This window comes from Apus apus, chromosome 1 (assembly GCF_020740795.1).
Source record: "Apus apus isolate bApuApu2 chromosome 1, bApuApu2.pri.cur, whole genome shotgun sequence".
Classification (NCBI taxonomy): Eukaryota; Metazoa; Chordata; class Aves; order Apodiformes; family Apodidae; genus Apus; species Apus apus.
In genome coordinates, this window is record NC_067282.1 from 113166027 (window position 1) to 113178910 (window position 12884).

The 12884-nt window shown below is 40.5% G+C and overlaps 1 protein-coding gene across 7 annotated transcripts in view; it reads right to left on the minus strand.

Moving 5' to 3' along the window:
* Positions 1-8408, minus strand: part of GLRA2 (glycine receptor alpha 2) — a 133132-nt gene extending 124724 nt beyond the window's left edge. For 5 of the 7 annotated variants that reach the window (XM_051641155.1, XM_051641124.1, XM_051641115.1 and 2 more), the window contains exons 1-2: positions 7751-8408; positions 5442-5575 (exon numbers count right to left, since the gene is read on the minus strand). In XM_051641155.1, coding sequence (XP_051497115.1) covers positions 5442-5575; positions 7751-7818 — 202 coding nt within the window. In that variant the 5' untranslated portion in view covers positions 7819-8408. Of the gene's footprint in view, positions 1-5441; positions 5576-7750 lie in introns of those variants that run through there. The other 2 variants (XM_051641147.1, XM_051641140.1) reach the window with 2 other exon arrangements.
* Positions 8409-12884: the final 4476 nt, after the last annotated feature.

Here is a 12884-nt window from a genome sequence, read left to right on the forward strand (position 1 = left end):
AAACACAATTAAATGAATCCTTGCATATTTGCAGTAAAAAAGGTTTCTGCATGCCCCCTAGGGCAGGAGCTGGACATAATTTCCTTAGCTACATTTTTACAGTTGAAGAAAAATTAAAAAAAAAAACAAAAACCCAACCAAATCTGTTATTCTCTATGTAAGGACCCTCATGTCTCATCTAACTGTGCCATGAGATTTGTGTACATATCTTCACCCGATAACAGCATAAAGCTGTAGTTATGTTTCTAGGCAGAAAATAAACCAGAAGAATACCTCCCTAATAATGGAAACTCTCCCATCTCATATAACCTCTATTTAGGGAGTGGAATGGCTTGGCCACATCCAAAACCTGGGCAAGTAGCCTCCTTCCTCTTACAACAAACCTTCAGCCCATGCCCTACAACGAGAATGCACTGATAACATGCAATTCCTTCCTACATGCTGTCATACCTGAATGGAATTTCAATCACTGTGGGGCATGTATGGCCCTTTGAGCTTCAAATTGTATGGGAAATAGCCCAGTGCAGCATACCCACTGCATCTGTCTTCTTGACCAGTAGTCAGTAGCAACTGAGGTCTGGCTTTGGGAAGGTTGGAACCACTGGGCAACTAATCTCTGCAATCCCAAAGCCTATCTTAGGTAAGCTTTTTAATTTTCATATGTATTTACAGATTGTTTTCCCAACAAGTATTTATTATGAAGTGTCACATCTAGATTAATGTCAGCTTCTGCAGACAGTGCCTCTATAGAGAAGCTTCTTTTATTAGTTAAGCCTGACGCCATTAATTTCATTCTTAAATGTCATTCAGTGGTTTCCATTCATGCTTTTTTTTAAGCATTTCATTACCGGTAAACTCAGGGGCCAAATAAGTAAGCAATGGGCTTGAACATATGGGAGAAACTGACCCTTGTTGCCAAGGAGTTAAAGTATTAAAGTGCATAAGCCATTTCCTGTAACAGTTGTCAAGCTAATTTTCAGTAAATAACTAGTCCATGTGTTTATTATTCAGATACAAACCCACTGACTCAGCATCAAAATGACATTACACCACTGTAATCACAGACTAATATTTTACAACTGCAATCACTACACCCCCAAACTACATCTCTCTGACAAGACTTCATTGAGTTCAGAAACAGCAGCTTTGGGGCAAGTTAATTCACACTGCATTGCACCATCCAGTCACAAGGGTAACATTAATGGGGACTGTTGCTGCACATCTTCAAGTAACTCCATAAAAATCAGAATATTCTTTATCAAATAATGACTTGGTGGTAAAGAATGCACTCAAAACATAGAATGAAATTCAATACAAAAGAAAATTGCTATCATCCTCATTGCAATTGTTTTCTATACCAAAAGATAACACTTCTGGAGCTCCTGGTGACCAACTCCCCTTCTTTCCAACCAGTGTATTACAGCCAGTCTACTACTTCAAGTATTGCTTAAAGAACATGGTAGTGCCTATAGATAAATAGTTTTCTCTACCTGATCATTTCTAGTTTATGCTTAGATTGTAAGTGATTTTTGAAGATGAAGGTGTTCTTAGTAATCTCTGAAGGTCAACACCTGCTAGGAAATTTTTAATTCAAGCTGACATTCTGTAAGCCCCCATCTTACTTTGTGATTAATTTGTAGATTGATCCCTTGTATCATGGCATTGCACACAGAGTTCTTGTGGTAGCCTGAGCTGAGTATACAACAATCTAAGACATCACTTAACCATCCATGGTTTCTGCCAGTGACAAAGCACATTCTTGGCTAGTTTCATAACACAAGTGCCCTGCACTGCCATTTCTGGTTTTGTTGAGGAAAGGAAAGCAAGCAGTGGAGAAAGTACAAGACATCAGTCTGATTTGTTGTTATTTCTTGTTATGACTTAAAAATACAACTTTAATGTTAATCAGATTAAAAGTATATCAAGCAGGGTTCACTTTTTATTATTTTACAGAAACCATGCTCAAATGATGTTACAATTGAAGAAGAAACAGCAATTCAACTCATAAAACCACGAGCGTATGTTTGCTGTCAGCGGAAAGACGCTCAGGGACTTCAATTAGCATTAGATTGCAGTCTTTATATTTACATTTAAAAGTATTCCCCTCTGTGTCCTTATACAAATTATTAGCCTGTTCAAACTCAATAAAAGCTAAGTGTAAGATGAAAAAGTATACACCGAGTGTCTGACAGACAGTGATTAAAGCAAGGCAATTTTGAGAGCTGTCACTCTGGCTGTTCTCTCTGGCTCTTCATCAGGGGGATAGTCCCTCTCAGAGCCTGGTAATTTTGTATATGACTACTGGATGTGTCAAGGAGAACCAGAAATCTGCTCCTCTGATTTCAAATGGTTGTGTAAGACAACAAGTTACCAAAAAAAAAAAAAAAAAAAAAAAAAAAAAAAAAAAAAGAAAAAAAAAGAAAAAAATATTTTTGCAGTATAGAGCACTTCTGTAAAAACAAAACAACACAGCAAACAAACCTCCCCCCCCAAACATTTATATATTCAACTCTTTCTCTGCCACTATCTTCCTGAATTTTTTAGTTCACAAGAGCAAGTTAGGGAAAAAAGTAACTAATGATGAAATGTTTTATCTGGATTAAACACCTTGTTCCAATAAACAGCATTTCCCTCTGTCTTCAGAATGCATAGTCTTTTTCCCACAAGTTAATCAGATAGCTGCTGTTTTCCAGTAATTCAGACTAATCATAAAAGTAAATTTATTGTATAATCAATGGTATAAGATAAATGGGTTCTACTCAGTTGCCTTTTCATTAAATCAGACTTCAGATGCTTTAAAATGTGTATGGTGGACTCAGAAAGCTATGGAACTAGTCACAGTCAAGAAAAGTTGGAAAAAATGCACAAGCATCTTGATCCACAAAGTCTTTTGTGAAAAACAGGAAACAAGTATTAATCCCAGATAGCAGATCTCTAGTTTAAACCATTGCTGTTGCAGACCTCTTTTTACGCTTAAAAGTTCTTACTTAAAAATACAAAAAGTGTTATAAATTAGATAATCATTCAACATATCATCCATCTATCCATTTATATGATTTAGAATGTCAACATTGTACAATAGCCCATACCCACAAAAAGATCTCAAACAGATTAATTAATGTTAGAAGATGAAAGAATTTGTGTAATTGTCACAGTCAAGACTCAGTGCAAAAAATATCTGTCTACTACTTAACTTCATGAAAAATAAATCTATTTTGATCACTTTGCAGCTATACTTCCTATTCTTTAAAAGGAAAAATCATGTAACATAGAAGAGTAAGTATTTTCAATTTTAAAAAATGTTAACATTATTTGGGCAGCTGGAGAATGGCTGTACATTATGTTGACTATTAAAAATGGGTACCAGCTGACAAGGTTTTGATGTGGACTTTTGATCACTGACTACTGACATGAATTTCAAAACAGTATGACTTAACTCTCTAGTTCTGAACTCTGAGATACAAATTGCCCTTCAAAGGAATATAGCAAAGAACAAGAAAACCTTTTAGACCCCTCACCAAAAGAATGAGAGCTCCAGGAGAGCTCAGAAATATAATTAAGAAAAAACACTGAAGATCTGTTTGTCAGTTCAAACTGCTGCAAAATGCCGTGCTGCTCTTGAAAGTGACTTATTAAAAAAAAAAAAAGTAAGGAATGACAGATTCTTTGCTGTTAAGGGTTCATAGGTGTCATCAGGCAGCAGCTTGCCTTTGGGAAACACAAACAAACCATGGGACTTGGAGGGGAACTGTGTCTGTCAAACACCTCAGCATGCACTGTACAACATAGTGCACTAGCCACTTGCACATCAGGGGAGCAAAGCTGTGAATCTGTCCCTTTGTTTTTTTCATGGAATGGGTTTAGACACGTACTGGGGGGCACCAAAGAGCTGTCTTTAAGTTGTCCTACATACAGGGATTACTACTCTTTCTGGTTTTATCTGAGCTACAAAAGATAAAGCAGAAGTCTTCCGAAAGGGTTCCTCTCATATAAAAGGCAGGAATAACTTCTTAATAATTGTTACCTTACTTAAGGCAATTTCTGCTTTCCTTTGCATTCTTTAAAACTTCACTGATAGTCGTGAAAACACACCAAGTAAATGTGAGAGCCTAACACAATGTTACTTACTACAAGCTAATATGGACTGCAGTTCAGGAACTCAATAAGCACTTTGAAAACTGTTCTATAATTAAAACCTAAGTCTTCCTCACTAGAGCTTTTTAATTGGTCAGCTTTCAAACCTTTGGATCTGAAAGGGATACTAGGTTCTTCCTCATTCAGGTGTAGGAAATAGTTTTAAAAAGTACTTTGTTCCAAATCTTGTAATTTTCACTTGTGGAACAGAGAGAAGGAACTGATCTTTGATCTAAATTTAATTAAACACTTTTTCTCATTGGCATGCAAGCTTCCTCTTTCCTAACAGTTCATTCACTGGCTCAGAAGTGATTGTTTTTTTACAGACGTTATCAACTTTCACAGCACTACTAAGCAAGTGTACACTGGCATGAGATTTGTTACAGAAGGAAGCATTTTATCAGTTTTCAAAGTAAAACCACATTCTGAGCTTTAAATTGGCATAGAAGAGACAGTTCTGGTGGAATTATAGGGCTCTCCAGAAGTGCTAAATATTTGCAATGAAAACCTCTCTCCTGACTCCTTTCATTCAAGGCTGTGAGACATTGTGTGCTCACTTCCATAGGGATTTACAGGACTGTAGCAGGGAAAACTTGGTGTGAATGCTAATGGTTGCAAAAGAAGCCTCTAGTTCACAGCCTTCTTTGTGCTGGAAAGGTGGTGATGGCTCTTGGTGATGGCTCTTTACAACTCAGTACAAATTTTGGAAGAAAAGGGGAGGAAGTGAGAAATAGAATGTGTTTTTTATATTTTGTAGGTATCCTGAGAAATTGGTTGTTCTTATTCAGACAACATCTTATTATTCAGTCAATGTCTGCAGGATAAAATCTGCTATGTGCATACCTTGAGTCCTATCTCCCTACTTTGGGGAAGAAGGTTTTACTTTCTTCAAGCTGAGCAAAAGCATAGACATTTTCTTCAGACACTGCCATATAGAAGACAATAGTTCCGCTTGGAAGCATTGAAATTATTATCTTTATGGCTTAAAAATCTCAGGAAGAAGTCACCTCCACTGTTTCTAGTGTGAAATCTGGAGTTCTATTTACTACATGGAATTAGTAAGGTCTTAAGGAACCTCTGGCAGTCAAATATTATTGTCATGTGAAAAGAGGTTTTTCAAGCTCTGGACCCTTATTACCTCAACTGCTCTCCTAGTCCTCTCCATGGATCAACTGATCTCCATGATATATTTCCATTGGAAAACTGAAGTTATTTAAAAGAGAATCAGAACCTGGAGGTAAAAGCCTCAAACCTATAATTTGTCCAAAACTTAAATAACTAATTAATAAGTCTTCAAAAAAACTTACCTTTAAAATTTGGTCTGATTCTAGCATCATACCCCGATGTCCTTCCCATCAATTTGTCCAAAAAATCTGAAGGAGACAGGGTCTGTGAGGGGGATTTTCCAGATCTTGAATCATGTTCTTTACAGAATGTCGTCCTAAATAAATTATTAGCCACCATTAGCTAATATTTAGCTTGTATTGTACTCAAGTCATGGAGAAATTATATCACTAAAAAAAAAAATTGTCTTGATTCAGTAAATGTAACAATCTTTTTATAGAATAATAAAGTCTGTTTTTCACCTGAGAACTTCATTCTAGGAATAAAAATGAGCTTAAAGTAGTATACATGGACACAATTTTACTACTGAGAAAAAAAAAATTCAGCTTTAAAAATAAATTTATTACTCTTCTAAGACTTTAAAAGGTTCAATTGCCTCTTCATCTTACTGTGTAGATCAATCTTACAGGGTCTTTGATACCCTATTTCATATCATTGCTTCAATTATATATATGCTGTTAAAACTATATGTTAACACTGCTTTAAGGTGGTCTTAAACTTCCAGATAATAGCTGTCAGTACTGAAAAATCTTAGTTAATGTTGAGGAGAATATAGATGCAAAAGAAAATATGTTCTTTACAGATGCTACTCAACAAATATTTAAATCATGCTAGTGAACATCTGGATTCTTACCCAACATGACAAAAAATGTTCCAGAGTCAGTCACATCTGATCACACGTGTTTTTTTTTTACCAATGAACATCAGGTAATAACATTTATCAATATTATCACAAGTTGGTATTCATATGTAAGCTCTTGGAACACATCTCTGTTTTCAGGATGTAAGAGCAAACTTCTGGTACCACATAATGTATGCAAAACATGGTGTACACAGCATATATTACATGTTGCAAGCAGATTAAGTATTGCAGAGAATGAGAATTTAGGAGTTCCCCATGGTTGTTTCCTTGGGAAAAAGGAATTACAATGAAATGGTGATATTTGTTGTGTAGAGGCACAGATTTAATCATAAAACATTATCTGAATTCTTAAAAAACCCGATTTCACTAAATCTATGTTTCAACATAATAATTGAGCTATATTGAAAGTAATTCTATGACTGTGTCTTCTTAAACACTCTCTATTTAAATATTTGCCCACAGGGAACTACTCTGTTTCAGGGGTGTCTTATGGGGGTTTTTTGTGCATCTCTATACAAGTAAAAACAAATTAGACATACATGTGAGGATCTGGAAAGAGAAGCAACTATCAAATCCCTTATCGCTGTACAAACACACCAGAATTATTAAAAGGCAAGGTGAAAGTGAGTTTTTGTGGCTTGATCCCCCCTGTTTTTTCAGGTTCCAGTTACGGGGGGCATTTATTTCTTTTTGTTTTTCTCGATGTCACTGTACCATTACAAAATATCTTTAATTTTGAATAGATTCTATTCCCCTCTTACATACTAAAAGCATTCAGTTAAGTTAATAAAAACTGGGAAATTAATCCAGTGTGTTTATTTGGGATGTCACTAGACAAATTACTTCTGTTTTCATTAAGATCCCAGTAGTTATGTGTTGTGTGGTGATCCCAGGCTCACTAATATAAACACTATTTCACTCTGTCACTGTATATATATACCTCATTACTCATATAAAAACACGTTATATGTGTACATACAGACACAGAGAAGCATAGAGTATAATCATGAATCTCAGCTAAAATGTTGTTTTGGTTAATAACTGACCTGTTTGGTTTGGACTGCAAAAACTCAATATCTGAAGCAAAAGCTCATGAAACATTAAAAAAAAATAATTGGAAACCACCATCATACGTACTGCTTCTTTAAGTGAGCACAATGCTGGTCGGATCCACGGTTTTCCCAAAATCTGAGGATTGGTTCTCTTAATAACTACATCCCTGACAAAACTGGTTCAATCATTTCCAAAGCTTGAAGAGGAGGGAACCAAAGCAACTTCCTAAACAAACTCTGGCGGGAGCAAACAATTTGCATTTTGGAAAGAAAACTGAAGAAAAGGTTTTTAACTATATTGATACTCAGTGAAAACAAAACCAAAAACAAACAACAAAAAAAACAGGTCTTTGAATCAGAGAAATGGAAAATAACTCATCCAAACTTGAGGTTATTATTTTATGCATTTGTTACCAAGCAACGAGTCTCCTCGTGTAAAAGGGATAGCCTCTATAGGATGAGCAAGAAATACTCTTACATATAGCAAACAAACTGGGTTACTGTGGCGTAGTATCTGTACAGTGACAATTTCCACAACCTTTTCACAAATACCACCACACAGAGTTGTATCACCTACCTGAAGTGGTTTGTCTCTAAGAAAAACGCAAACAAGGTTGTCAAAATATTCACTAGCTGCCGGTTCATTCCTCCTGCTTTCTGTGGTGATTTGGAAAATATCCCAGAAGCGATTCCAGAGAGATGCAAGGGAAAAGTAAGCTGGTGCTGCCTAGATCCCCAAATTCAGTGATAATTTATTTTTCTTGGCAATCAGGAAGAGAAGGTCTGGATCTCTACAAACTGGGGGTAAAAAAGAAGTGCCAGTCCTTGGAATCATGGTCAGGTCAAGCCTAGGCTCATCGCCAGCAGCCGGCACAAAAGAGACAAAGCATCAGACCTGGTCGTTCCCCCGTCTTGCTGGTGCTGATGGAGGGAGGGGGGAAGAGAAGAGAAAAATAAAAGAAAAAGAAAAGAAGGGAAACAAAAGAAAGAAACGAAAGAAGAAGGAAAAAAAAAAAAAAAAAAGGAAAGGAAAGGAAGAGGAAACCCAACTAGGCGAGGAGCATCACGCCAGAGGGAACAGCGCTGGGAGCAGCCTGGTGCCGGTATGTTTTATCCCCCCCTCTCGCTGTGAAAACGGGTATGGATCAGCGGCGGTGGGGCTGCTGGGTCGGTCTGCTTCCCCCCTCTCTGGGCAGGGAGGCGGCGGCTCTCCCCGGGCCGGAGGGAAGCAGGGGAGGGATGGAGGGAGGGACGGGGGCGGGAGAGGGGCTGGGGCGGCGGGGGCGGCGGGGGATCCCCGGCCCTGCCTCGGAGCGGGGCGCCGCGCCAGGCACTCAGCGCTCGGACAGCTCCGCGCGCCCCCTGCGCACGCGCCTGGCGGGGACATCGCTGCGGGGGGGTGCGGGGGGGGGGGGGCTGGAGCGGCTGCGGGGGCTTTTGGGGGGGGGGGTGGGGGCTGGAGCGGCTGCGGGGGCTTACGGAGGGGGGGGGGGGGGGGGGCGGTGTCTGCGCAGAGCGGGGCCGTCGGGAGGGGGGGTCAGGGCCGGGGTATCTGGAGGGGGGTGTTCGGGGGGTGGGGGGAGTGTTTGGGGGGGAGGAGGGTGGGCGCGTTTGTGCGGGTGGGGATGCGTGAGTGTGTTGGCTGGGGAGGGGGGCGGAAGGGGTGTCGGGGGGTGTCTGTGGTGTAGCTGTGTGTGTCTGAGGGGGGGCGGCGTGTTGCGGGGGGAGCGTGAGGGGGTGTCTGCGTGGGGGGGTGTATGTGCGGTGCGTTGGTGAGCGCGGGGGTCGCTTGCGTGGGGGGTGCGTGCGAGGGGGTGTCTCTCTGCGGGGTGTGTCAGAGCCATGTGTCTGTGAGCTGGGGGGTCTCGGGGGTGTGTGCGAGGGGGTGTCTGCGTGTGCGGTGTCCCTGCCGGCGCGACCCCGCGTGTGGCGGTGGGAGGTGGGTGCGTGAGTGCGCTCACAGCCCCGCCCGGGGCCCGACCCTGCCGCCGCCTTCCCCCCCTGCCTTCCGGCTGTCGGCTCTCCCCCGGGGAGGAGGGTGCCGTGTCGCGCCCCTCATGGAGTTGTCGCCTTCTCCGAGGTGTCCGTGGCAGGGCAGGGGGGAAGAGATAGAGCCTCCCTCCCGTGGTGGGGAGAGGGAGGAAGGAAGGAGCCCCTGAACCCCGTAGCTGAGGAATGAGTGTGGGGAAGGACGGCCCTGGCCACGGGAGCTGGAAGAGCTCTTGGGAGCTCCTCTGTAAAGATCTGAGTGGGTGTGAAGAGGAGTAAAGAGCCGTTTGTGGAGAGTTTGTGGAGAAAACAAAGGGGGAGGATTGCGGAGTTTCCATTTCCAGTTGGTTTTCTCTTCTCCATGGTGCAGTGAAGACAGTGGCTGGTTACTAGGGGATATTTCCCGTCTCCAGACCCCAGCATGCTGGAAGGAGATTCTTCCCCTTTTATACATGGGGAGTTGAAATGGTATGCAGTTACCCAAGACCCCACAGATAGCTGATCAGTGACAGAGCAGGGCTGATGACCACCTTTACCATTCTTCACAATCCTGTGGTCTTCCCCCAACGCTTCCCACAACTTTAACTGCTCAGTTACAGGTCCTCACGTCAAACCCAAGCTGTCACTGAGAACTCAGTCGTTCAAGAGGAAGAAGAGAATAATCTGTGCCTCTGAAGCACATATGGTGGCTGATGGAAACTCTCCTCAACACACTACAGCCCTTAAAGCATTTTCATCACATAGTTTAAAATGGGCAGATGGGGAATCTCATCTAGTGATGTTCAGGGAATATAAAACGCTTTTTTCTCTGCTGCCACCGTAGTTCTTGTTCCCTCTCTCCACCAGTACCTCTCTGGTGCTCTGTACTCTTCAACACCCTAAGGAGAATCTGGGTGATTCCCTACCAGTTCAGTTCATTCTCATTGAAAAATCCTAAAATTTGGGTAAATCAGAATCAAGTGTGTTTCAACAATCTGAAAAACAATTTCTGCAAAGAAGTTGTCTTTTTTTTTTTTGCCCAGAGTGCAGGATGAATTATTGTTTTTTTCTCAGATTTAGGTCCAGCTGTCTCAGAACCAGTTGAGCTGAAGGTTGCTCCAGTTCCACAAAAGTAGTCACTCACACACACATTTCTCATATTTCCAAGTAAGAACCACCACTTAATCACAGACCCTTTTACCATGTTTGCTGTCATCTTCAAAATTTGCTTCTGAAAAGTAGTTTTTCTGTTCCCACATTAGCAAATCAAAGCCACTTACAGTTCATGAAGTGATACTCAGTTGTCCCATTTTATTTATTTTAGCTTAATACTGTAAGACATACATGAAAGACACCTACCTTACTAGCTTTGCATAGGTACAAATACTAGATAATGCAACTTCTTATGCAGAAAAGATTGAAAAAAACCTGGGGGGAAAAAAGGTAGTCCAAATATGCAAATGTCTGTTAAATTGCCTTGCCTGTTGATTCCATGTCAGTAGCATAAATGAAGATCCATCCAGCAGAATAAAGGCCAAAAAAATTGTTTTTGTATAAAACTATCAATGTTTAACAGTAGACATGGATGGTTGATGCTGAATCACTGCACTGTAACATCCTCTAACCTCTTCAGAAGATGGGTTCTCCTGCTAACATAGTAAAGAAAAGAGATCGTTTTATGTCTCTTACTGGAGTGTCTCATTCTGAGACATAAAGCTCACAAAGCTGCATCTGTTTTCAGTCAACAAAGACATACTATTCAAAATTTGTGCCAGTCCCCATCTAGATAGGACCCAGTAACTGCTATATATTGTTACTTTGGGTTAAGATACATGGTGAAATTGCAAAGCGACAATTTCTGTCAAGCTGCAGGAAAAATCTATGTCTCTCTAACCTACACTGCCACCTGCTTAAAAGTGAGGGGAATCTCACGACTGCTTGCAGTCTCTAATGCAGAAATCATAGAATACAGAAGGTATCTTTTGATGAGGCTGTTCAAATGGATTTTGTGACATGACATGATTTTAAAGACCTATAAATGTTCATTGCCTTTTTTGGTGGAAGGAAGTAACTGAACATTTCTGTAGGGTTTTTAACTTTAGAAAACCTACTTGAAAGTCTGCTTTCCAAGACTTAGCTGCCAGTGGCCATTTTCCACACTTCAAGGCTATTTGAAATGCTAAATAACTATATCCCTAAGTGGAATAAATGTTGCAGGAAGTTCTTCATAATACCCTGCCCTTAACTGGGATGCGTTTTGCAAAGGCATGTTGAGAGATGTAATAGAAAAAGTGTTGAGTATCTACTTCATTGTTCTTTACACCTCCAAGTGCTTAGAGGCTTCAGTGACACATTACTCAGCATGGTGGTTACGTGGAAGTACCAAACACAACTTAATAATTAAGGGCTGAAAATAGCACTTTAGGGACACTAAAGTAACAGATGCGTTCACTCAAAGCTCTGTTCTTGAAACTCTGAGAGCTCAAAGCAACCATTTTCTCTAATCAGAGGTTTTCAGGTCATGCTGGATTTACTTCCTCCTGGGGAGGAGGTAGACTTTGGTGCATTCTTCACCACTTTCCCATGACTTACTGCATGCACGGAAGTGTTCTTGCTTTCCATCATTCTTGCAACACAGTCTGTCCTCATTCTCCTCCCAGTAAAAAAAAATATATATAAATAAATAAAATTTTTAAAAAATAGTTGTTTGTAGTTGTTTTGAGTACTGCAAGTGTCTAAGTTGTCATTCACCCACAATTAAACAGTGTCTATAAAATGCACACCCGATGGTGAGGGATGGTTCGCAGCTCTGCAGACCAGGGGGAAGGGAACCATTTGGAAGCCCTGTGCCTGGTTGTACACGGCGCTTCACAGTGTCCCCTTCCCATGCAGGAGCCCAAGCTGCAAAGTGTACAACCACTGAGGGGCAGCAGTTTCTGGGTGAGCTGTGTACATCGAGTCACATAAATGTGATTCTTTCCAGTGGCACTCATTTGTTATCTCCCACAACACATTTCTGACTGGAAAAGTGTGGCACATAAACAGGAGCCTTCAAGGACTCCTGTTTGGGATGGGTCAGGAAGGCTTGTAGTAAAATGGCATGGAGAGGTGAAGGAAGGTGAGAGGGAAATGTTGCTCTTCCAGTGTAAAAGCTAAATAACAATGGCCTTGTGGCTCTCCAGGCATATGCCAAAGCTTAACAATCACACTAAATGTGGTATATTATGTCAAATATTAACTAATTCAGTCATTTCTCTATTCAACCTGCATTTCTTGAGCACTAACTACCAGGCAGATAGATAATAGGACAGAATTACTCTGTTTTCATGTAAATGGTTTTATAACACTTAGTTGATGGCATGTGATTTATGGTTTTTGCACTGTGTTTGCATTTTTGGAAACCAAAGAAATGGAAGAAGTAAGGTCATATCACTTTCTCAAATTATGATAAATAAGTGATCCAGAAGCACTCTTCTGAGGAAACAAAATCCATCATTTCAAATATGTAATTAGTGTCTATAAGAAGAAAAAATTCAATATAACTTTCCAAATAGCATGTCAGATTATCATAATTGTTGGATGTTGGTTAACAATGCCAGGTGTACTTAAATATACTGCCAAATATAAATGAATGAAGAGTACACTCTATGTAAAAGGTCCAATTATAGTGAAGGTAAAAAAGCCAAAGCAAAAACCTGAAGGTAATCTAACATGACTGCATGAAGAGATAAAGATAAGAAATG